Raw genomic sequence first — 24,651 nt, forward strand, 5'->3', positions numbered from 1 at the left:
ACAAAGAATCATAGAATCATTAAGTTTGGAAAAAACCGCTAAGATCATCAAGTCCAACCCCGAAGTAAGTAAGATGCTGAAGAGCCACAAAAGGTAAATTGTTACTTTTATTGTTGACTTGCTTATGCCTTTTGGTGTAAATTCTCCTGCTTCTCTGTTAGTGACCTGGACAGCCTCATAACTCAAGACTTACTGAAGGTTGGATTTAAGCTGAGGAACATAAGGTTTCTGCAGGGTGATTTTTAAGTTGCATCTTGGGAGTAGTTTTCCTTAAGTTCTCATTGGAGCTGGAAGATATTTACCAGAAAATTAAAACAAAATTTTGGCCACCTGAAACAATATAGTCTGAGTTTCCACTGCGGGAGGCAGGAGTCTGCAACCCATCAATGGGTTTGAAGCTCCCAGCACGGGCACTAAACAAAGTCAAGATGGACTTTGCTAGAATCAGGTGAGTCAAACTTCTTATTCTCAGGGCCAAAGATATTGATTTGACAAGGAATATGAAGGGTGAGAAAGGGAAGAAGGAACCACATAGCTATAATCCACGATGCAGATGTGGATGTCAAAAAACTGAGCTTCTCTCCATGCCTGCTGGGACTCAGAGAACATAGGAGAGCATTGGTTTTAATGTCTGACTACAACAAAAGATGCTGAGTTTTCTTCTGCATCAGTAGATCTTCCCTTGACCCACCCAATTGCTTGCATGTTATGTGACTGGACTAATATCTGTTGCATTTGCTTAGTTCTTTTTTAAACTGTTGATATTTGTAGTTATCAGTATTGATGCATAAACTGAGTCCTGAGGCTTTAGATAAGTGATGGAACACCTCCCCATTCGAGGGCAAGCTGGGAGAGCTGGTACTGTTCAGCCTGGAGAACAGAACTTGAGGTTATGGAAACGCCACAGGCACTGGAAGACAGATGCAAAGCATACTTACTCTTCTAGTAGTTTTTGTTTAAATTCTCAGTAACAAATTGACAGCTGTTGTTGTTTCTGTTATCATTTATTTGTAAACACTTCAAAGAAGTTGAAGAGATGAGAAAGTCTAAATGAAGTTATTAAAAATCAGTATTGTGACAAAGCGGAGATTATCTGAATGATTTCCCATGAATATGGTGTATAGGTTTTGCCAAAGGTGTGTCAGTTCCTAGAACAAAACAGAACCAAGTAGAAAAGGTAGAGCAATACATAACACACGTAACCTTACTAAAAGCATCAGGAACGGAGTTGCTTAGCTTTGTTCAGTCAAAAAGCAGTTTATTCAGAGTAAGAGCAGGATTAAAAAGAATAGCTTTAGAAGCTAGAAAGAGGTAGGCTCTCTGGTTGCCAGGGACCATGCTGTGAGTAAGAAACAGCTGAGAGGAGGTCAGTGAGGCAGTCTGCATCTCCCTGTGTGGTGCCATTGCTTAGAAAAGGCAAAACTTGGAAGAAAGAGCAAATGTGTTTGGTGAACCTGAGATGTTCCTTTCTCTCTATTAAGGAAGTCAGCGGTGCTTTGATTGGAAAAGATTGTTTTTGAAAAAATCTGTCTCTCCAGTATAAGCTTCAGAGGCTGAAGGAGATTGAAGGTAGGAAGCCAAGTACAGCTTGCCTTGTTATGGTTGGAAAACAAAGGATGTGTTGCCTCATGCTTAGAGTAACCTGAAGGAAGTCACACTCACCTTCAGAGGAGGGGGTCTGAAGAGAGCATGACAGCACATGTAGCTGTGTCAAGCTAGGGGGAAACACTGCCCAAAGCAAAGGTTTGAGTGTCCTGCCATGCTACTACAGTGAAAATATTTATTCCCAGCTTGGACACTTACAAAATCTGACTAACACTCAGCCTTCTGATTAGTTCATAGAAAAAGTTGTGTGATCTGCTAGTTAGATCTGGAGACAGATGTTCCTGACTGCTGAGTCATATTTGCAGGCGTGTCGATCACCTGGATGAAGACATTTCATACTGCCTTGGTTTACCTGTAAGAGAAGACAGCTTGCTTTGCAGGCTGTGCTGGGGGGAAATGTGGTTCAGGAGGAGCACTCTGTGTGGCTGTGGTGCCATTGGTGCTTATCAAAGCTCCTCGTTGCACAGTAGTTCATGAAAAGGGTCCCTCATACTTCCCTCTAATGCTCCCAGGCTGTATTGTCTCTGAGGACTGTCCATGTTTGTCATCTCGGATTGGACTCTCTGTCATTATCCCTCTCCAACACACACTGTATTCATTTATCTCCACATCCATACCATGCTATGACTCTACTTTTTAGGAATAATAAAAAAAATTCAAAGCTGAAAATAGTTTTTGAAATGACTGGATGTTACAACTGCAAAATATTGCTGTATTTTATTGATAACATTGTTTCCATAATAAAAATATTTAACACGAAGGATGATGTCCTGTATGAGCTTCACATAAATATTTCCATTACATCTCTGATAGGGATCTGAAAAATTTCAGTATGCACATCCTGCAAATGTGAGTGTAATTGATACAAGGTATGTATCTTAATGTACATCTTGAGTAAACATAAAAAGACCATACCCTAATGGAAAACAGACTCTGTCTTACAATGTACAATCACGCTCTTACATCTAAACTGGACTTCGGGTTTAGAAAACAAATCCTAAATCAATCAATTGAAAGGACAGATCATAGTTCACATATTTGTAAAAAACTTTTGTTCTTTGCTGAAAAAGCTTGGGAAACTCCATCCAGCCCCAGTGGTGGAGGGGTGGGAAAGGAGGGACTGAGGTATCAGTTCAAACAATCTGAGGAAAACGTTGAATAAACATTGAAGACAACAGAATAGAAACCAGACGCCAAATATTCATTTGTGGGGTCTTCAAAGGGGACTTCGTGATTTATTTTAATTGTTGTTGAAAGAGAAAGATTAATTTGGGGATGAAAAATGTATGCAAATTCAGCTCTAGTTATTACTAAAAAAATATTTCCTACTCAAAGCAGAAGAAGGCAAAGCAATGAAACCTATACCATCAGCTCTTCTGTTCCCTAAGCTGGCTTTAAGCTAAGTTTGAGAAAGGCACAACTGGAGGAACTTCTTTGTTTGATTTGGTAGCTGAATAAAGACTGTGTGGCACTGCAGCTTTGTGAGGCAGTAAACCCAAGGGCTGCAATGACAGAGGTGTGGGTCCATTGTACACAACACAACTTGGATATATTTGCACCAGGAACATTTTCACGGTGATGGTTGGCAGAATCTTAATGCCAGAGCTGCTGAACATCCTTCCAAAAGGGTAGAAAGGCAGAGAATTGTTTGCTCCTGGTAAATGAGAAGAAAGGAGGTAGCTGAAACTTTTATTAAATAACAGCAGCTTTCCAAGAGATGAACTGTGAGGACTGTACCCACTCAGTTATCTCTTGAGTGATGAGGCTTCAACGGGGAGGGAGAAGGGTACCAACTATCTCCCACCAGGGGTAGAACACGGGGCAGAGGTGAGAGTGAGCGCAGCACAACAGAGTCCTTCGGTGCCTGCAAAGGAGTGACATAAAGGAGCAAGCGTGGAGAAATAACGGGCTGGTGAGCTTTAAAAAGAAAACAGCGAGCTGCCAAATGTGGACAAACATCTTGTGAGAAAGTTAGTAGCCAGTGAAGGAGACTCCGTAAAGCAAAGAGGCAGCTGTCCGGCAATGGAAGAGCACGGAAATGATGGGGGTGGATCAGAAACTCCTCAGGAACGCGGTGCCCGGCCGGCCGGACGCTCCGGAGGTGCCTTTAGCGAACAGCGGAGGGCAGGAAGCCAGCACCTTCCAGACGGACTGCCGCGCCCGGAGCAGGCCGGGCTGCGAGGCGCCCCACGCCCTGTGCCTTGCGGCCGGGCCCGCCGTGCCTGCCGGAGCGGCCTCGGCGCCTGCGCGCAGCGAGGAGCCGAGCCCCTTATCGCCATGGAGAGCGCAGAGGCCGAAGCGAGCGAGAGCCGCCCGGAGGAGGACGGCGCCGTGCCCGCCGGAGACCTCCCGCTCCCGGAGCAGCCGGCAGCCACGGTGAGGTGCGGGGGTTGGCGGGGCGGCCCGTCCCACCGCTTCTGGTCCGCCGGACCGGGCGCGGCCTACCCGCGGGGCCGAGCACCGGGCTTTCGTGAGCTGCGCCGCCCGGACGCGGCGCCGCTACGGCGGGGAGGGGCGCGGGGCTCGGCCGAGGGGCGTCCTGCGCTGCGGGAGGGGCTGCAGCCGGGAGCGGCTCTGCTCTGCCGGTCCGTGGCTGTTCGCTTCGGGAACGCGGGTCCCCTCCTCCTCGGCTGGTGTTCACGCTGTCTGCCCGCGGCCATAGCGCGGATGCTGATAATTGTAATTAATATTTTTACTTATCAGGTTGCCCCCCTCCCTTCACGCATACACGCTCGGAGTTTCTCTCTCCCTGCTGGATTCAGTGGGAGGTCCCCGGAGCTCAGCCTTTCCAGGGGGTTGATGTGGTCCTACTGGTTTCTGCCTGTGGGAGAAGATCCTTCTCCCAGAGAGTTAAAAGCAAAGCACTGAAATCTCACTGTGTGCTCTTCTTCCTGTAAGAGGGGAGTAGTGCTGTGCCCCAGGTGTTTGGAGGAGGGATGTGCTGGTAGTAGGGAACTGATTTGTTAGGAAGTATGGGGCACTGTTGATACTGTTAGTTGTTGTGGTTTTTTTTTTTTTTTTTTTTTTTTTTTTCTTTTTTCTTCTTTTATCTTATTTTTTTCTTTTTCTGGAGTTAAGCTGTTATGTGTAGGGGAAATGTTTGTTCTCTTCCTGGCTTTTGATAACTTCTGGTCTCTGAAGCTATCTGCTTGTTGACTTTTTTTTTTCCCCCCTGAAAGCAAGTTCTCTCTTTTCATGTTATGTGCCAGATTTACAAACGGATGTGGAATGAAAAGCTGCTAAAAGATTTATCCTATCGTGGTAATGATCAAAGGGGAGGTAGGGTCGGCAGCCTTTGCTTTGTGCGGTGAATGTTACATGAATTTTCTTTTCCCTCCTCTGAAAAGATGGAAGACTGCTTAGCAAAGAAAATGGAAATCACCGTTTCAGAAGCAGAGAAACGGACTGGGAGAAATGCCATGAACATGCAAGAAACATATACTGCTTACCTCATTGAGACAAGGTGGGTGATGAGAACTCGCTCTCAGTAGGCTCAGATGTGCCATTCCAAACAGGCTTCCCCTCCCTCCCCCGTGAAAATATTCAGGAACAGTCGCTGAGAGGATTTAGTTGGTTTATGATTTGTTAAGTGATAACAACATACTCTGGAGGATCTTTTCCTGCAAAAACTTGGCATCTGATCTCCAGTTCAGTATTAATGCTGGTCTTGCTTAACTGTGCACTGTAATTCTTCATTTGAAGTTAGATGGAAAAATGTGTGCTTGAAAGATATCGCTTTAACATGGTGTCAACAACTGTATGGCCTGGATAAATTTGTATGAGTATATATAGTGTTGTATGTGCAGCTTGCGTGTGAGAGAGGTTGTGCTTTGTGGTCTGAAGTAATGGTTGGACTTGTCTGGAATCACAAGGAAATAAAGGAGTCTCTTGACTTAGGTCATGTGGTCAAAATTTATGGCTCCACTCGTGTTTGAAGTGTGATTGGATCGAGCAGAACTCCTGGTAAGTGTTCTAGGGTAAGGGTTAATTAACTGTTTCCTTCCTTTGTGTTAGCTTGAACTTTCACTGCAGAACTCACTGCTTTTAATCTTCTCCTATTGGTAAGATTAGTAATGTGGGTATGTTTAACACAGTTGGTATCACAAGTGCAGCTCTCAATTTTAAGTACTGGGTAGCAAACAAAGCTTTGAAATGTCTTAGGGCTCCTTCCCAGTCACAGGTGACTCCTGTTATGTGGGGTCACGTTACTCAGCTGAAGCAAGGATATTAAGATCAGACTTTATTAGGAGTTTTGTCTCTAGCTTCTCCACGTTAGCAGTTCTAACCTTTGGGTCTTGCCTCAGGAGCGATGAGCTGTACTGATAAAAACCCTCTGAAACAAAGCAGTTACAGTTTTGAACTCTTCAGCCTGTGCAAAAAGCTGTGCAGCACTAACATGAGTCCTCCATTTGCTGGTTAAAAGTCTGCTTCATTTGTTTAACTGGTGAAGTGACACGCCAGTCAGGCTGTGAAGCAGATCTCCAGAGGTGTATTTAGTATATTTTTCTTAATTTTATGAATAAAATCTAAATTAGAAGCAAGGTTTATTTTTCAAATATCACAGCTCTTTGAGAGCTGCTGAGATGTTTTAAAAATACTTCCACAGTGTATTGAAATTGAAAATCTTATCTTCTCACATAAGTAATCCTGTTTTTCCTTCAGTGTTGTTTCTCAATGGAATGAAAATTGGCATCACTGTTGTCTAGCTGTGATATGAAGGGTACTCTGAGGGCACCTCTGTGCAGCCCCAGAATACGCTGACTGCATCTCTCGATCATCCCTACATTAAGCTCACCCCCACCAGTCTTTCCCACTGGTTCTTTCTCAGTGGCAAAAGTGTTTTGCTGCTCAGATTTCCTTCTTTCATTAAGATTTATTTCATTCTGTGGTCAGCAAATACTGAGACCAATTTCATGTTTGTCGCGTAACTATTGAAAATGTGGGTTTGTCACATCTCTAATAAAATAGGTTCTCTATTCCTTTTGCTGAGAAGGCAAAAATTTCTTGCATAAATATAATTGCTGGCTATTAACTGTGCTTCCTGCTGAGCCTGTAGCTGTAGGTGGGCTTCACAGCAATTTGTCTGTGGGTAATAGGATATTTTGTAGCCAAGGAATAAAACTCAGTTTATAGTAATATAAAAGGAAGACCACTTAATAATAGTTGCATTACATTTATGTGAACTGGGGTTCCGCTGGTACTGCTATCTAGGATTTAATTTCAGTTTGAATTGAAGAGCTGTGTGCAGCTTGCTGAATAAGAGGCACAAGGTGGATGCAATTACAGCCACCGTACATTTATTATAGGACAGGAGCTGAGTACCTAAACTTTTAACACGTTAGTTTCACTAGCTCTGATAAAACTTTTTACAGAATGTAGGTAATGATGTTGCTTTATTTTTCTTTTCGAAGTGAGAAGATTTACTGGCATTCTCACACTTTCATTTGCTTTTTCTTTTTTTTTTTTTTTTTTTTTTATATCATTACACCTCAGGATAGGTTTTCTTTTTTTTTTCTTTTTTTTTTTTTTCCTAATGAGACAAAACAAACTTCCCTGCTGCAGACTGCCGAACCTCAGCCAATTCCAAGGGTCACGCTTCCTGAAAGCATCTCCTTCAGTGTTGGTTTACACCTTTCTGCATTAGCTTGGTGAATTTTTTTGGTGAGCTATTTCCGTTCAATTAGTCTTGAAGTCAGTTTCTTTCACAGCTTCTGTTAAACTGCACTGTTACTTAAAAATAACTCCGTTCTTACGCTCTCCCTGAGAGAACAGATGAACACTTCTACCTCTGTGCAAGATGGCATTAAGGAGGATGCACAACTTAATGATAAGAATTTGTAACTAAATGCTCTTCCTTGCAATGTGGGTGCTCAGCATGTCACTTGCTTCCTATAAGGGAAGAGGCAAGTATCCAGAACCTCATATATTCACAATTGCTTGCTTATTGGAAATTCAGGCATCTGCGTCTCATGCCAGTTTCTTCTTGTAACCACAAGAACAGAGATGGTATAAAACTCAGAATTTGACTCCTGGTCTTTTTTCCTTTTTTTCTTTTTTTTTTTTCCTTTTTTTTTTTTTCTTTTTTTTTTTCTTTTTTCTTTTTTTCTTTTCTTTTCTTTTTTTGAGATTTAACTAGGATATAAAGCACCTCTAAAAGCTCTCTGTTGAACTGCAGTTCATTTTAATTATAGTCCGTATGGGGATGCCTTTCTTTCCTGTTATCCTTTAAAGTAAACAATCTCTACTGTAGTACCAGAGCATTTCCATTAAGCTAACTCTGCTTCCGTCCCTGCTGGCATTTGGATCTCTAACCTCGTCCTCATGGTCCCAGTAATGAGGGTAACAACTATTTTTTTTTTTTTAAAGAAAAAAGGAGCACAACTTCTTGCAGCCCAGTACTGACTGCACAAAAGCTGCTCTGTGGGAAGAATGGACTTGGAAATCTGTAGCCAGCTAGATCAGGGTTCAGTGCTACCAGTGCTGCACTGTAGGACTTCAAGGATTTATCCTCTGTGGCACTTTCTTTGAGTTCCTTTCTCAAAATGTCCTGTTCTGTGTTGGGTGAGGCTGGGAGCCCAGCATGTGCTTCCCAGGGGGAGCATGGAACAAATGTCTAAAGGGGTATAAGAGCTCCTGATATAATGGCAAAAATACACATCTTTTTCAGTCCTTGTCAGTCATGGAGAGTTGCTGGTGCCTTCAAAGAGTGTGTCAGGAAAAGCAGGGGAGAATCAATTCAGTGTGAGCTTTAAGGAGGGAAGAGTCATTAGATGGAGAAAGATGGGAGAGCTGAAAACTGACCATCCAGCTGAATTTTTAGTCAGTTGATATAATGAATCATTAACCTGCTTAATAGATGTGTATTTATTTAAATACAGTGTGCTGTTTAGCTGATGATTTTCACAGTGAGATGATGCCTTCTGACAACAGAACTGCCTCTCTGTCTTACAGCTCGACTGGTAACTTGAGGCAACCTACAGAGTATGGAGCTGATCTGTAGCAATCATTTTTATGTTTGTTGAGAGGCTTAAATATGTAGACTGTTTATAGATAGCTAATGGACAAAGCTTCCCACTGTTTCTAGATAGCTAACGGACAAAGCTTCCCAACTTTCTTAACTGATGTTCTTGTACGTAGAGGGTGAACCTTGTCTGCTGCAGGAGAGTGCAGGTGCTGCTCCTGGGATGTGGGGAGGTTGGGGGGCTGAAAGCAGATGTGCTGCCTCTGCAGTTGGTGAGGTGCTTATAGGATTCAGAAAGAAGCACACCAATATGTTCCCTTCTCTAATATTTTGCAGCCATTCCTCTTTTTATTACATGAAGAATTGTTTAATGGCTCATTTCAGATAATTAGTTTTAAATGGGAAGAAGTTGTTTAGGTGGACTGAAGTTTTCGCATCGGCACTTTGAATTAAGGCAAATGAATGTGGCTTCTGGAGTAATGTAGTCTTCTAATTGCTTATGATAGCATCAGTTATGAGTGTAAAAGCTTTCAGGTTTCAGTTTTATCTTTTTTTTTTTTTTTTTCTGCAGTCTCATTCAATGAATAACATGCATTGTTAAAATTGTACTTAGAGAGGAAACATATGGTTTTCCTGCCTGCAGACCATACAAGTATTACGTTATGTTTTTAAAACCAAAACAAATTGAGAAGTTTGACAGAATGTCAACAAGTGATTATAATCTTAATTGAAACTGGTGTGCAGTACTTGAACTTAATGGTAGAGTTCATAACGTGGTCCAAAAAATTAGATGGTAATGAAGGTGTTAAGTGTAACGAGTACCTTTGTGGATTTCCCCTTCCTTTCTGGAGCAGGGTTCCAAGGACTGGCTGATGTTGTCTTGTTAGTTCTGGCAAGTACGAAGCTGATATAGCAGGTACTCTGGAAGCACAGTTGAGGCTCAAAATGGCCTGTCCTTATGGCTTCCAGTTCATAATTATCTATGCAAAACAGTCACGAAGCATTAAAGACAGAATTTGTGCTGGAACATTGTCTTATCAGAAGGCCACGTTCTCTTACAATGACAATTTGCTGATGGTGTATTGACCTGAACCACTGCAAACGGTAAATGGACTGCTGCACTATTAAAATACACGATGTCCTGCTGATGTATTTGCAGGATGGGAACCTGCAATGTAAGTGTGTTCCCTTCTAACACGAAATCCACTCTATAGATGTAGAGCACGTGCTTTTTATCAAACACACCTTGATCTATGAAGTTGCTTTCAAATTTATGAATAGATTCTTCTTGATTTCTGTTTGTTTTCTCTTATTTGTAGCAGAGCAGTTTTAGTTTTTTTTCCACACTTATGTTAAAATTGGTGATAATATGAGTCAAGCGCAGGAATGGGAAGTGTTAAGAAAAATACAGCTTTAAGGTTGTGAAGCCAGCTTGGTGAAAATGAGGAGGAATGGTGAGGCAGAGTTGGATGAGTTAAGAGAGGTCAGTTATGGAAAACAAGTTACTGAACTTTATGCTTCTTATTTATACTGCACTTGTATTGGAAATGAGAGAGCTATATTGAGTTATGTAATTGCAAACATGCACTAATAAAAATCTGGGTAGTTCTTTTTAATGTCTTTAGAAGTTACCTTTCTAAAAAAGTATATTTGCGAGTGATGTAGGAGTATCTGTACCAGATACTTTCAAGAAAAGTAATTTCCATTTCATTCTTCTCTGAGCTGACCTCCTTGATGCTGTAGGGACTCACAAGATAAGTCGGAAAGCGACAAATGTTAGATTAGACTTGCATTCACTTGGGAGTTGTTTGGGTTTATAGGCTGAAGAGAGCAGCACCTCTGTCTGCCAGTGAGAATGAACCCTGTTGCCCTGGCCTCCAGTTTTATTTTCTTCATGTTAGTTTGTGCAGTGTGTTCTTAGCTTCCACATCATCCTATGCTGTATTGATGGGGGGCAGCCTTGCTTAAACATCAGAGATAATCCATGCAGAAGTTAGTGCTCTTGAAACCTGTGTTGCAAGCCAGAACAACTGAGTGATAGCTGCAGAAGTGGGAGGTGAGAAGTATCCTTGATTCTTAAGTACTTTTATTTGTCTTGAATGGTCAAATTATTTACTAGGTCCTACTGGTAGTTTCTTCTCTAGGAATGTCAGGTTTGTGCCTTCAGCTTGCAGCCAAGCAACTAATCTGAGGCACGGTAACTTAATTCCCTTTCTGTTAAGATCTGCCTCCAGCTCAGCAACAGTACAGTTGCTAAACACCCACTTCACAGTAAGCCAGAGAGTTTTGGAAATGCTTAAGCTGTGCAGTGTTCCAGTAGGGAGGAGTGCTGGTCAGACTGTGCTTGCAGTTACAACTTAAGGTCGAATCACTCTACAATAAGGAAGTTCTTCCTACAGATGAGCTGTAGGATGTTTGCAGTGTGACTTGGTGGCTGTCGGCAGTGTGCTGGCTGTTTTTTGAAGTCAATCTCAAAGAGTATTCATCTGCAGCTGCTTGTGTTGAATTGTGGTTTTGGTTTTGGTTTTGTTTTAAATGAATAAATCCTTGTTCTCATTCTTTCTCCTCGTCTGTCTTCTTCCTACAGCTTCAGTTACCTGGGATAAACACAGTTAAGTATTGAATAGTATGTGTGCTCTTCAGATATATTTATAACATTACTCCATGAAGTTCTTATGAGTTCAAGAACTGCACAGGTTGAATGAGAAGCTGTGGCCACAAATTTAAATGCAGGAAATTCTATTTAAACCTAAGAAAAAAACTTCTTTAAGGACGTTCAAGCATGGGAATGGGCTGCTAGTGTGGCTGTAGAGTTGCTGCACTTGGAGATGCTCAAACCCAACTGGAAATGACTCCAAGCAACTTGTTTTTAGCAAGAGTTGGACTACAGACTTGCAGAGTTCCTTCCAGCTTCATATAATCTGTGATAATCTCATAGCAGAGTTAATACTGTTCCATGTAGGTTTCTGTCAGGGCTCGTACGTTAAGTAGTCACTTAATGTAAGAGCTAAGGTAGACATAGACATCACTGGTTTCTGTTAAGGGCTGTGTCTGAAGTCTCTCTGTTTATTCTGGCATATGCTAACTGCCAAGAAGTGTTATCGTCCTGATGCTTGTTTTATGATATTGCAAAGAATTTGTGTTGCTTTAAATGTCTTGTATGAAGACTTTTAAAAATGGTTTTTATGTTACTTTTCAATCCTATAAGATTCCATTTCTCCTTTTATAGTAACATACAATCCTTTAGTCCCTTGCTAGATGTTGTTGGCTTTAAGTGTTCAACAAAATGTTCAGATACATCAATTTTTGTACCTGCTCACCTTATCCTGACCTAGTTTATTAGACTATACATCCTTAGTCTTACTTATGGAAAGATACTATTCCAAACAAAAGATTGGATATGACTTGAAATTTGTCACGTTTCTCAAAACAGAAAAAAAAACCTTAAACATTATTTTTAATTCTAAATTGTACTTTTTAACTCTTCTGGCTATTGCACTGATACAACTTTTGTCTTTATAAGTGAAGACACTCCCAACGAATAGTGAATTCTTTCTTGTAATGCTTTGTTTCCTTCAGCTGCTCATGAAATGGTGTTGGCTTGAAGCCTAACAACTATTCCAAGACAAATATATCTAATTCTATAGTGATGTGAACTAAGCCACTTACATAACTAGACTGTGACCTACCTGTTTGCTTGTGGTGTGATGAAAATTAATTGACTTCTTCCTGTTCCTGGCACGTGCAGAAGTTGAATGCTATCAGGCAGATAGCAGAATTATTTTCTTTTAAATGAAGTGTGTAGACATGAAACTAGTGCTAAACTTGATCTTAATCTTTACTGAGCAACTGTTCTTAGGATCATCTCTACAACTGAGCTGATGGTAGCTTACTAATGTTCAAACTGTTTTATTTTTCAGAGCTGTTGAGTCCCAGAATGAGGGACAGTGCTCCCCAGTGGACTCCCTGTGGCGGCGTTACAGTGAATTTGAATTATTGAGGAATTATTTGTTAGTTACTTATCCACATATTGTTGTTCCACCTTTGCCAGAAAAAAGGGTAAGGAAGCTGTGACTGCAGCTTGCTTCATATTGTTTCTTATTTGTTTGCCATTAACACTCTTCTTTTTAAATAGGCTGACTTTGTTTGGCATAAACTATCAGCAGATAATATGGATCCAGACTTTGTGGAGAGAAGAAGAATTGGCTTGGAAAACTTCTTGTTACGTGTGGCTTCGCATCCTGCGCTTTGCCAAGACAAAATCTTTTATTCATTTTTGACACAGGTATGGTAAAGTGATGTGCTTCCTAAATATGTATTTCTAGTGATTATTTCTTTAAGATAATATCCTTTCTTTCTCTTTCCTTCCATTGATCTTGAGCTTGTTCACGGTTTAGGGGAAGGATGGACAACACGAATACATTTGTGTGGAAAAGGCTTGTATGTGTAAAAGCATCTTAACGGCCTGTTGCAGTTGTACAGTTGGCTTTCTAATGCACCTTATGGTTTTATTCCAGTCTAGTTAGGAGGCTCCTAAGAGAGAATTCCCACCCCTTTAGAGCATCATACTGACAAGTTAGTGTGTGTTGGTTGGGAAAGCTTTCCTAGAACTTAAACCTGAAATAGCATCTTGTATGGCTGCCAGCAGAGAGAGTACTAGCTTCCAATTTTCTTTTTGGAAGTTTCTTTAGCTTTCAGTTTTGAACTGTGATCCACTCCTGTGTAGTCCCAACAGTTGTAATCTGGTTGTTAGCCAAAACGCTGCATTCCACAGTTTTCAAATTTAGGAGTGTCTTTGTTCTGTGTTTTGATCAGAGATTCCCAAATAGCAGCCCAAGTAGGTATGTCTGCACTAGCACAGCTTAATGTGCAAACAAACCTGAATGAGTAGCAATATGGAATTGGTGATGGAACAGCCATTACAGGTGAACAAGAGGACTGTGCATGCATGGTGAACAGATGACATCAGTCATTGCCTGTATGTTCTTGGTATGTGCTCTGCCTTAAGGTTTTGGGGCAGAGCTTAGCGTGCAAGCAGAACATAACAGTATGTTATTAACTCATGTTCTTGAAATCAGGTGGAGAGAGTGGCTGAGGCAGGACTCAAGCTTACTGAGAACTCTTCTTTCAGCTCTGATACAGTTATAGTACAGAGAGTTGAGGAAGCAGTGGCATTCTTAATTCATTGTAACAGTACCTTCTTTTTCTGTATTTTTAGGAAGGTGGATGGAAAGAAATGGTGAATGAGACTGGATTTCAGTTAAAGGTAATTATTATAAATGTCTATCTTGTGACTGGGCTGCACACACTTCAGCATGCACATTTTCAACTAGCTATGAAAGACTTTGATGTTAAAATGAGTTAAAGGCTTTTCTTAATGCTTACTTGTAACTGCAAGAAAAAAGTCACGCTCATAGCATGTAATGGGTAAGTCTTCAGTTGTCAGATTCTGTAGGAAGTTTAAAACTTATGATATTCAGTGCTCAGCCTTGTAATTTTGCTAGTAGTGGGAGCTGTCATCCTTAGAAGCTTTACAGCTAATGAACTTGAGATCATTGCAGCGCTTTTGTATGTTGATGCAAGCAGAGGAGTCTGAATTGTAGGACTTTGTGCTAAAAAGGACTAAGACAGGTGAATTTGGTGCACCTTATCTGTTTCACAGAAACACGTCTTATAGTAGTGCTATCCACATCGATAACAGTGAGTTGATGCTGGCCAGGATGTGAAACTAAGAATCTAACAGATTGCTGCGCTCAGCTTGGAAAAGTTACCATGTGAGGACAGATACTGAGCTTTTGTTCACTGTAATGTGGTCAAGCCATGAAATCACAGCTCTCTTTTTCCAAATAATTAGAGCTGAAGAAAATTACTAGTGCTCTTAACCTCAGTGTCCGAGGAACTTTTTTACCAGTACTTTGTGAGAATAAATTTCTCTTTTCATGGCAGGGCTTGCGTTTTGCTGGTATTCATAATGCAACAACTATTTTCCTAGTCCATAGACCTTTATTTCAGCTACAAGTTCAACCTTTTCAAACAAGTTCAGGAAGTTTGTACTGACTTATATGTTCAGGAGTGCACACTCTGGAAGAAAGGGAAAGAAAACTTGCTGCAGAGTGCTGAGAATACTTGCATGCTTGAAAACACATTCTAAATCTAATGAAAGATGAGCTGAGTCCCATTTTCCTGCTGGTTTGGATTTTATATGTAGTTTTTCCTTTACAATTCTTCTTTCCTTAAAGAAAAGTAACTTTTTTGCAGAATTCTGGGGAAAAGCTTCTTTTCTTTATTCAACATTAAAGGGTAGATAAAGCTCTCATTGTCTGGTTATTTAGCATTATGCTAGAGGACAGATATGTGTAAAAATGGCTCTCTGTACGTGCAGGACTACAGTCAGACCACTGGTTCTGGCACTTCTGCTGTCTCTGCTACTGATGCATTAAAGCAGGATGTGCATTTTGTCCCAAGGGTTTGAACCAGGCCAACTTGACTTTAAATTAGGCATTAATGCAATGTAGTTGAGCATGCTATAGTTGAATGTTGATATTGGAGGCTTTGTTTATTGTGCCAACTGTGTCATTTAATCATGTCTTTCCCCCCTTCCCAGCCCCCAACACTTAATTTTGTTCTTCAGGGGATTTGTTACTTAGATCCTTTAGGAATGAGAAAGCAGTTATTTCCCCCCACTCTTTAGTTTACTTACATGCTTATGGCGTTGCAGTAGGAATACACTGTATGAAACCTCTTTGATTGTACTTCATTTGGTAGAGAATTACCTCGAAAATGCTTGTAAGTAAAGTTTAAGACTGGACAGATGTTTTTCTGACTACATAACAGTGCGGTGCAAACGGTTGTGAGTGGTGTGTGGGAGTTACTATGCTGTTAATGGCAAGGAAACAATCCAACCTAGAATGTTGTGTGCTGGCAAGGTCTTGGTTCCTTCCTGACAGTGCTTTTATACTCGCTGCACTCTTCCTTCAGAGCATTTCATGGCTGTAGCAAAATGCAGAAACTTGCCATGTAACTGTAATATAGGGAGATGATTGTTTTCAAGAGTAAACCCACGTATATGCTGTCCAAGAAGCCCAGGTGGCTTTGGTGCTTGCCATTTGAACATAAACACGATGTTTGTGCAGTGGCTACCTACAGGGGGTGGCTTTAATTAACGGCAGAGTAACTAAGTGGTTTTTGAACTGCAAAAGGACATGTGAGAATGGCACACGGGTGAATCTGAACTACCTGAAACCTGACTGAGACATATAATGACTTGTGGAGGTAGATCAGTAAAAGTGCAAGGGCATACAGGCCCTCGAAGTCCTCTAAATAAATACAAGGCTGGGCTGGGAGCTGGAGTTACTGCAGTGTTCTGTGGTCTTTGTGCTTCTCAGTGCCACGACTGCCTTTCCTTTTCAGTGTATCAGTAGAGGAGTATTGGTTGGCAGTGACAATGAACTTGTTTTATTCCAGTGTCAGTCACTCTTACAGGTTTCATTCATCTACATTTCGGTTTGTGGATGACTTTGTATTGCTTGTGGAAAGACAGACAGCTAAATTTAGCAAGCTGCTGTTCTGATACAGAACTATGGTGATGCAGAGGTTTTCCATCAGTAACTCTCACTCTAGTTGTTATTTCCTAAACCTAGTTGCTTTCTTAAGTGTCTTCCAAATATGGAGGTGGTTCCAGGTGAAAGGATCTTGCACTAATGTTTAAATGCAGATATTTTCTGCTCAGGTCATTAGATGGGAGGAACAGTCTTGAGCAGGGCATATCTCTTCAGTGGACCTTCCACTATAAGTGGAACTTGCCATGAAGGGAGGACTTCCCTTCTTGGTCTGGGAGAATGCCATGTTCCATTCTCTGTACGGTTCAGAACAGCTCTTTAAAATCTGATTTGGCGAAACCAGTGCACAGAGTATTGCTGTGTCATTTACTAACAGTAACAACTTACTGCTAGCTGGTTGTGGCGCCAGTTAGAAGTGCTTTGTAGGAAATCTTGAACATCTCACAAGATATATTCCTCATTGGACTTCCAGTAGAAGGAAAGATGTTGTGATCAGAAGTACACTTCAGCCCTTTTACTTATCCTCTGATTTTCATGCAGTATAAATGAACCTTCTGTAAGCTGCACGTGGAATGCCCGAAAAGTTGTGATCTGGGACCTCTGTGGATGAGGCTGGGATGTCTCATCTGCATTGGTATCTTTTATTTCAGAGTGAATTCCCATTGCACAGTTTTTAAAAATTCAGTTGAACTTAAAAACAACCAGACAGCCAAACAAATAAAACGAGCAAGCAGAAAAAAACAATCCACCCACCTTCTTAGGGAAATTCTCTGCTGCTGCTACAGTCATTAGTAAAACAACAACACAGAAATTAAGATAGCTAATTACCTTTTTAATTGGGTATGAACTTTCCTCTGTGGAGGATTATATATGCTATGTTATGGAAAAGAACACTGCATTAAAAATAGCTCTACTCTGATATACAAATTACATATTTTCTCTAGAGCAACTCATAAAATAAGAGAACACCATGTATGCCTTTGATTTCACTGGGGATCTGTTCCTAGCAATAAAGAGCGTACAGAGGTCATCTACCACTGGTTTTATTTGGTTTGAAAAATATAAAATAGTTTGTCCATATGGTCTTATGTTACCTAATTGCTTCATCTAAAAAGAATGCAGGGTTGTGTATCTTAACTCCGTGATTTGTGTAGCGTTTTAAGAAGGAACTATTTTTGTGAGATTTGGGATTATACAGCTTAATGCTAGTGGATGCTGTTTGCACCCAAGTTCACACAAATATCTTGGTTTTCTACTTCTTATTAAAAGATCTGACATGTAGGGCAGCTAGTGTCAACTTGTTCAGTGTCTGAAGATTTAAATATGCCAGGAAGGCAAGAATTTTTTTTTTCTAATGGTGCTGCCAGAAGGCTGAGGTTTTTGTCACTGGAATTTAATTGCATTAAATTAACAAAGCTTTTTTTCCCCTTTTTCAGGCAGATTCCAGATTAAAAGCTCTTAATGCAACATTCAGAGTGAAAAACCCAGACAAGTAAGATTCCACATCCTTCCTCCCTCCCTTTCCCCTTTTCAGTTACAACTGTAACTTCAGATGACAAACTATTCTATCTCCTTAGAATAAATTCAGAAAAGAAAAATGATCTTTCTGCACCTTAGTTTTGAACAGAAGCTCAATAAGGAGGCAATATGAACAGATTTGATACATCGTGTTGCTAAAACAGGAAAATGCCATTGCTTCATGGAAAATGAGTCCTTCCTTCTAGCTAGATTAAAAGCTTGGGAAGGTAAAATAAAATAAAAACACACAACACTAGACCAGAGAAATAACTTCTTAATATTTTTGCTTGCAATGAAATCTTTCCAAACATGAACAGAGTACAGATTGATAGTAGATCTTTCCAAAAGTCTGCTAGTATACAAATCTAGATGCATGCATGCTGGTGCTGTAGTTCATAGTTGTCTCCAAACTGCCAGATTTCACAGATGCTTGTGGAGGTCTTGAGGTCAGTTCAGCTCTGCTGCAATTTGGGATACTTGGAGACAGGCACTGAAAGCAATCTGATGGATTAAAAGACTGGTCAGAAGGATGAGGATGTATAATGGGAGGATGATCAAACCCTCGGTGGTTTGAGGAGATACGAGTGTCTACTGTAATAGTCTGAAACATTACAAGTCTGTAATTGTTAGAAACATTAGTATGCAGCAATAGGACGAGGGATTTTGCTGATTTCCATTTATAAGTGATAGACACACTTGCACAGCCCTTATGGATTGATCTGCTGTCCAGCAGCGGCAATAGGGTGTGCTCTGTAGGGTCAGGGCATGTGCCTGACTGCTTTCTGTTGTCTGTTCTCTTTATGCTTCCCAGCACCCATGGGCATTGTATCAAGGGTGTTAGAGGGTACAGACCTTTCTGAACTTCTTGATATCCATTGGCAGATTTCTCTGAGTTGGTCCAGGCCCTCTTTTCTGGAATTTGCTGATAGTATTTATTTTTGCAGCCTCCTGTGGCAGCGAGTATTTTAGCGTGTATTTAATGCATATGAACATTTATGAATGAGGTCATGGTAATTATAGGTGAAGTTGTCCCCATGCTTGAGTCCTGTATCTTTTTTGTTTGCGAGCAGCGGGAGTTTGCTTTCCCTTCTTATGTGATGGGAAAACTTTGCCAGTAATCTGCCCATACGTGAGAAAGGCTGGTTAATACTGAGATGAGACATTTACCGATATCTTTCAAGGCAATGTTTCAGAAAGCAAAGCTGTTGTTGAAATACAGGTTGGTATAAAGCACAAAAAGAGTTAATACAAGGAAAATAGGAGGAAGGCATTGTAACAAAAACAATCCCTGAATATCTGACTTCACAGTGCTTAAGAGATACAGCACCTGCTTTCTATTGTGTTCTGCCACCTACGCAACTTCCAAATTGAACACTTAGTTACAATGGCAAGCTATTTTACAAGTTGTATAATAACCAATGAGCGTATCCTGTATTTGTTTATTAAAAGGCTCTCCCTGACTATAGCATGTGTGGCTTGAGAAGGCACAGTGCCTTGCTTTGTCTAGCACAGTAATGCCTGAGCTGCCTGCAGTCTGGCTCCTTACTCTTTTATGTTACCTTTGATGCTTGTTTGAGTGGGTGGTAAAGAGGGTTCAGCAAGCTCACCTTGCTATAACTGATGGCACTGCTGTGTGGAGTGTAGGTGTTCTGCCTATGTCCAGCTGCCTGAACCAGTGAGGGTCCAGATGAAAAACTGCTGCAACTGCCAGTTCAGATTGTCCTGTGGTGCTGTGGAACTGCACCCTTAGCTTAAAGCAACGTGAGGAACTTTAAACAGCTGAAGTGATGCTGCTCTTGGAGGTCAAAGGCAGACTGGGAGTTAAAGCTCTTCCTGTGTGAGGCAATTAATATCTTTTCTGATGGAATTATATAGTGATAAAACTTGGGTGTTCTGATTATCAGAGGTAAATTTGCAGTCTGTCTCCTACAGACCTCTTTTGAATTCACACCTGTCCTCTTCTTCTATCCTTTGTTCTCCATTAGTACTTTGAATCAAAACAATAGCTTTCTTCTTGGTGAAAGATTTCTTTAGAAAACTCTATGTTGTTTCCAAAGGCAAAATTAAAAACCAAAACCAACAGAAATCACCAAAGCACAAAAACTGCTCTCTATCACAAAGCAGGCAAATGGTACTGACCTTGTAATACTGTCCTTACTGATTTGGAGAACTACAGCTGAGTAAAATGCCCAAAGTAATAACTTGTATTGAAATGCCACCTCCCATAAATGAAATACTCTTCTGTACCATTACCATAACATCTTTATGCAAAGAAACTTGATAATTTCCCTTACAGAGTTGTGGACTGATCAGTTCGTCATTTGTGTCTGAAGCTCTATTTGGTTGCTTAGTTCTTAAATATGTGGACTGTTGGTAGTGTTGCAGAACCAGTAAAACCAAGGGAGGAAAGCTAGACTTGTTTCAGTAGCTGAGTGCCACAATCACATCTTGGTTCACAGATTCTTTTGTTACAATACACTGGGAAGTAAATATCTCTGTATACGCCTCTCCAAACTCAGTTTGGAAGTTAGGTGGTACTGTAATTATTGTTTTACATGAGTATTAAGTAGTGCTTGAGCAAATGCTTGAGAAATAAACATTTGATCTACAACACCATCAATCTCTTAAAAAACACTTTTTGCTGAGAGCTGGCATTCTTAAGACTCAGTTTATGGGAAACATTGTGCAAAAAGGCAGTTTCACTTTGGTTTGTGCTGTTCAGAGACAATAATAGGGCAGCTTGATTCAAAGGTGATTTTTTTTTTTTTAAATATGGGGGAGGTATTGGTATAGGAGATGATACATTGCTGCTGGAGTCCAGGATGCTGAAAGTTGTCCTGGGTTCCTGACTCTTGCCTTCAGGGAGTACAGCATTCCTAAAAGCTTTCTTGCCACAAAACAGAGTAAATAACACCTTTCATTATAAATTTCTGGAGTGGGAAAGGGAGTCTTCCTGAGCTGAAGGCATGCTTTTTAATCTTTTGTTCTTAGTTCAATTATTTCAAATATCTTCACTGTTTGTGTCTGCAGCTGTCTGACATGCTGCCCTGGTGCATATTTTATAAAGTGTAAACTGAAAAGATTGCTCTCAAAACCCCACTGTGCAGATCAATGACTATTTATTTTTCCCATACAGTTTCTCTGCTGGCTTTTAAATCTTTTTATGTACTTTAACCCTGTGTGTGTGTCACAGTCTTATAAAAGATGCTCCTCAGAGATCAGAAATACTAGAAATGGTAATAAAACTTCTACTTCCTGAGTACAGGGAGGAGAGTTTTTCAGGTGAGAACTTCCTGGTAGGGGAAGGAGTGTTAAATGAAAAGCCTTGGAATTTTGTATTTGGTCACCCAAAGCAAGTGATGTGACTCATTTCAATAAGGCCTCTTTGCCACAAACTATTCTGATGTACAAATCCTGGCCATATGTATGAGGGGGGATTAGGGGTTGTTTCTTTTTTTTTTCTTTCAATGTTTAACCATCAACTTGGAAGACTAACTTCAGACTCCCATTCTTTAGTTCTAGTTGCGTTCTTCCATGTTACTAATTTGCTTATTTTCAGATCACTGTAGCTAGTAAGTTAGGTACAGCTATTTCTGGCTTTCTACCTAAATGAAATAGGTACTTGTATGCTGCCTGTTTCCAGAGTAAGTTGTGAGTTAGATTTGACTGTAACAGGGAGGGTTTATGCATGCAGAAGTGTCTGCTGCTGTGGTTTAATTGGTTACCAGTGCCTAGCGAAGCTGTGATAATTGACTCTGCTTTCTAATTGCGATGACCTAACTTGTATCAACTGAAACTAAAACCAAGGGTTAATTGGGGTGACTGATAAAAAAGCTTCTCAGCAATAGCAGGCTGGCAGTGTGCACATGAGCACTCAGTGACTGACCTGACTGGTTAAGCTGTGCTAACTTGCTTATAGCCACAAGTAGGTCCAGTTCTCAGTAGGGTTTCATGCACAGCTATTACAGTTCCACGCAGCTGAGCCTTGAAAGCATTGTGAGAATGGTGGAAGCATTGTGAATGCTTCCCCGAGCGTCTGAAATGCTGTACTCAACACTGGCTAGATAGCAGCTGGAAAGGGAAGTTCTTTTGTCAGGTCACAAATGTGAATGTGTTTTTATTAAACGGAATGGTTCAGCTGATTTTGGCTTTGCAGTTATTTTAAGCTTTCCTATTCAGTAACACTTGCTTTTATAAATCCCATGAAAAAAATTAATAGCAGCGATTTCAGTTAACTACTCATCTCATAAAATGTTATCTCTTAAATTGATCTGAACTGCCAGCATTTGCATATCAAAACTAGTAGTCAGACAAGTGTTGGGGTTGTTTGCTTTAGGGGAACTGAACTCTGCAACCACTTCTTCAGGAGTCATCAGCTAATGTCACTTCAACACAATCCAGACTTCAATAGAATCTTGCTGGTGTAGCGTTGTGGCTCTATCTTGCATTTATTGAAAGCTTACTTTCTTGATGACTAATGATGTATTATCTGTTTCCTGCTCCCAGGAGATTTACTGAACTAAAACACTATAGTGATGAACTGCAGTCTGTCATATCACACCTTCTGAGAGTCAGAGCTGTAAGTATTTCCCATGTGTGTCATGACAAATAGTACAACATATACTTACAAGGCAGCATTTCTTGTTCAGTTGAGAGAAATGGTGTATGTATTCTGGAATAAGTGCAGTTCTGACTGAGAGCCCAGCTCTAGAGCAAGGGGCAGGAGATGGTGAGGACAGCATTGCCTTGGTGCAGGTTTTGGAGGGGCTGGGGAAAGAGTCCCATATGTGACACACATCAAGGTTAACATTGGTGTTTGTAATCTGCTGTCCCCACTGATGATCCTGTCTACAAGGTGTTACAAAGAGGTACAAAATGTCTTTTTTTTCTCAGCAGGCACATTACGCTTGCAGGATGTCTTTGCTAGGAAGGAACCCAAAGCTCAGTTTTCTGGTCAGATATATAGGATTTTGTTTTCCAGAGCTTTTAATATGAATTGTGCATGCTTCCCAGCACACTTTTTTTTTTTTTTTTCTTTTTCTACTTCTTCAATCTCTGAAGAATAACGTTCTTTTTAATGATAAGAATAATTATGTCATGCATCAAGATTCTCTATGGGCTGACAGTGGAAAACTATAAGTAAAAGGAAGGCACAAATAGGAAATCACAATTCCAACAATGAGCAGCAAGGTATTGCCTTTTTATTGTGCTTAACAGGGATTTCATTTTTGCTGGGAGCTGTGCTGTGGAATAGGTTGGTAATTGTTTGATCTTCTGAGCTGGAATACTTGAGAGGATTAATCACTGGGGTTCTACTAACGGTGCCTTTTTCTCAGAGCTGTGTGTGCATCAGATCTCTAGGATGATTTCCTTTTCACTGCTTTAACAGACCAGTAGCTAACTCTTATAAGACGTCAGTCTAACTCATTGGTATGTCACAATTAGAAGGGCAGTATTGGGATTGCAAGTCACACCTGGGAGTGTGTTATTCATGTTGTAACACGTGTTGTTTAGGCATTGTTGCCTGCTGCAGCAGGTCCTCTCTCTCCAAAGAGCTGAAAGGATGTATCTAGTTGTGGCAATGTGTTCTGCAGTGGATAGCTTGTTTCCTTTCCTTTGTTTCACTGAGCTGGATGGGAAAATGAAGTCACTTGTTTGAATTCCTGTGAGACTTTCCCTGCCGTCTTGATGTCAGCGTGGATTGCTGTCTTGTTATCTTTACATTAAATAAGCATGCATGCATGTAAACCTAGCATTGATCAGATGAAAGAGGCTGTGCCTTACAGCTGGATTGCAAAATCTGAATTAACTGATAATTTACAGTCTCAGTAGACACATCCTGTATGTGAGCACTTCTGAAGAAATACTTTGAATATTGCTTTTCAGTGCAGCCTTGACTATGACTTCGGTCTTCAAAGATTTTCTGCTTTTGAGTTTTCCTTCACTAGTGGCTTAGATTAGACGTTAGCATAAACTTGTTTGCCTGTGTGAAAGCAGTAAGACTTCAGCTCAGAGTTTGTGCAGGGGTATTGACAAAGCAGCTCCATTTTAATGTTCATGACCAAAACTAACCTTGAATGTTTTAGAGGGTAGCAGACCGGCTGTATGGCGTCTATAAAGTTCACGGCAACTATGGAAGAGTATTCAGGTAAGAGTTCATCCAGTTTTCAGATGTCTCACAGGTGTTCTAGAGAGAGTAGTAAACTTAGTTATGTTTATCAAAAGCAGAACAACTTATCTGAAACATTGAAATGTCTGACTTGAAAAGTGTTGTTTTGCAGTACCACTGAGGCTTGTGTTGGGCCTCTGGATCTGCTGCTCTTAATCAGAAGTGGACAACTTCAGCTTTTCGTTTTGTTTCCCAGAAATTTGGGACTTTTGTTGTGACATTGGCGTGCTGTTTCTTTAGAATGTCACTTACTGCCTATTTTCAGGCAGTTTTCTCTGAAAAACCTCTAGATTCTTTTAATAGTTGAAAACCAATAGTTGAAAACTCCACGCGATGTTAGTAACTTGGGTTTTTTGGTTGTTGTTTCTTTTTAAAGTGAATTTGCCAATCATTTTGATTTATACGAGTGAATTGCATGCTCGAGTTCTCCATCTCACTGGAGAATTAAAGAATCTAAACTTCTGGTTAAGGGAAACCTCCTGCTTCTACACAGTGTTCAAGTGCTAAATTTAATTCTCTGGGTTAATGGATTGCAGATGTCTTTCTCATTGGGGGTTTTAAAGTGAAATTAGGTGTAGTTCTATAATAACACAAAGACAAACAAATGTCAACGTGAACAGTGGAATGTTTATGAAAAAGGACAAAATAAATGCATTAGGCATAAGTTATATGAAATATAAGTGGACCCCCTTTTTTTTTTTGTATAAATACTTGTTGATGTAACTCTTATTGCTCATAAACCTCATGAGGTTTCACAGAGCTGAGAGCACAGAGTTGCAGTGTACATGGATGCTATGAACAAGCCTCCTGCTATCTTTACTGGAAATGATTCCTATGTG

At 40.6% G+C, this 24,651-nt stretch overlaps 1 protein-coding gene across 1 annotated transcript in view; it reads left to right on the forward strand.

Moving 5' to 3' along the window:
* Positions 1–3,618: 3,618 nt before the first annotated feature.
* Positions 3,619–24,651, forward strand: part of SNX4 (sorting nexin 4) — a 31,458-nt gene continuing 10,425 nt past the window's right edge. Inside the window, 9 exon segments of the mRNA XM_042877861.1 lie at positions 3,619–3,722; positions 3,725–3,981; positions 4,953–5,068; positions 12,487–12,625; positions 12,702–12,851; positions 13,785–13,832; positions 17,562–17,617; positions 22,150–22,222; positions 23,730–23,791. Coding sequence (XP_042733795.1) covers positions 3,644–3,722; positions 3,725–3,981; positions 4,953–5,068; positions 12,487–12,625; positions 12,702–12,851; positions 13,785–13,832; positions 17,562–17,617; positions 22,150–22,222; positions 23,730–23,791 — 980 coding nt within the window. The 5' untranslated portion in view covers positions 3,619–3,643.

The sequence above is a fragment of the Lagopus leucura genome, unplaced genomic scaffold, assembly GCF_019238085.1.
Source record: "Lagopus leucura isolate 7727_CA_CO unplaced genomic scaffold, USGS_WTPT01 Super-Scaffold_100019, whole genome shotgun sequence".
NCBI lineage: Eukaryota > Metazoa > Chordata > Aves > Galliformes > Phasianidae > Lagopus > Lagopus leucura.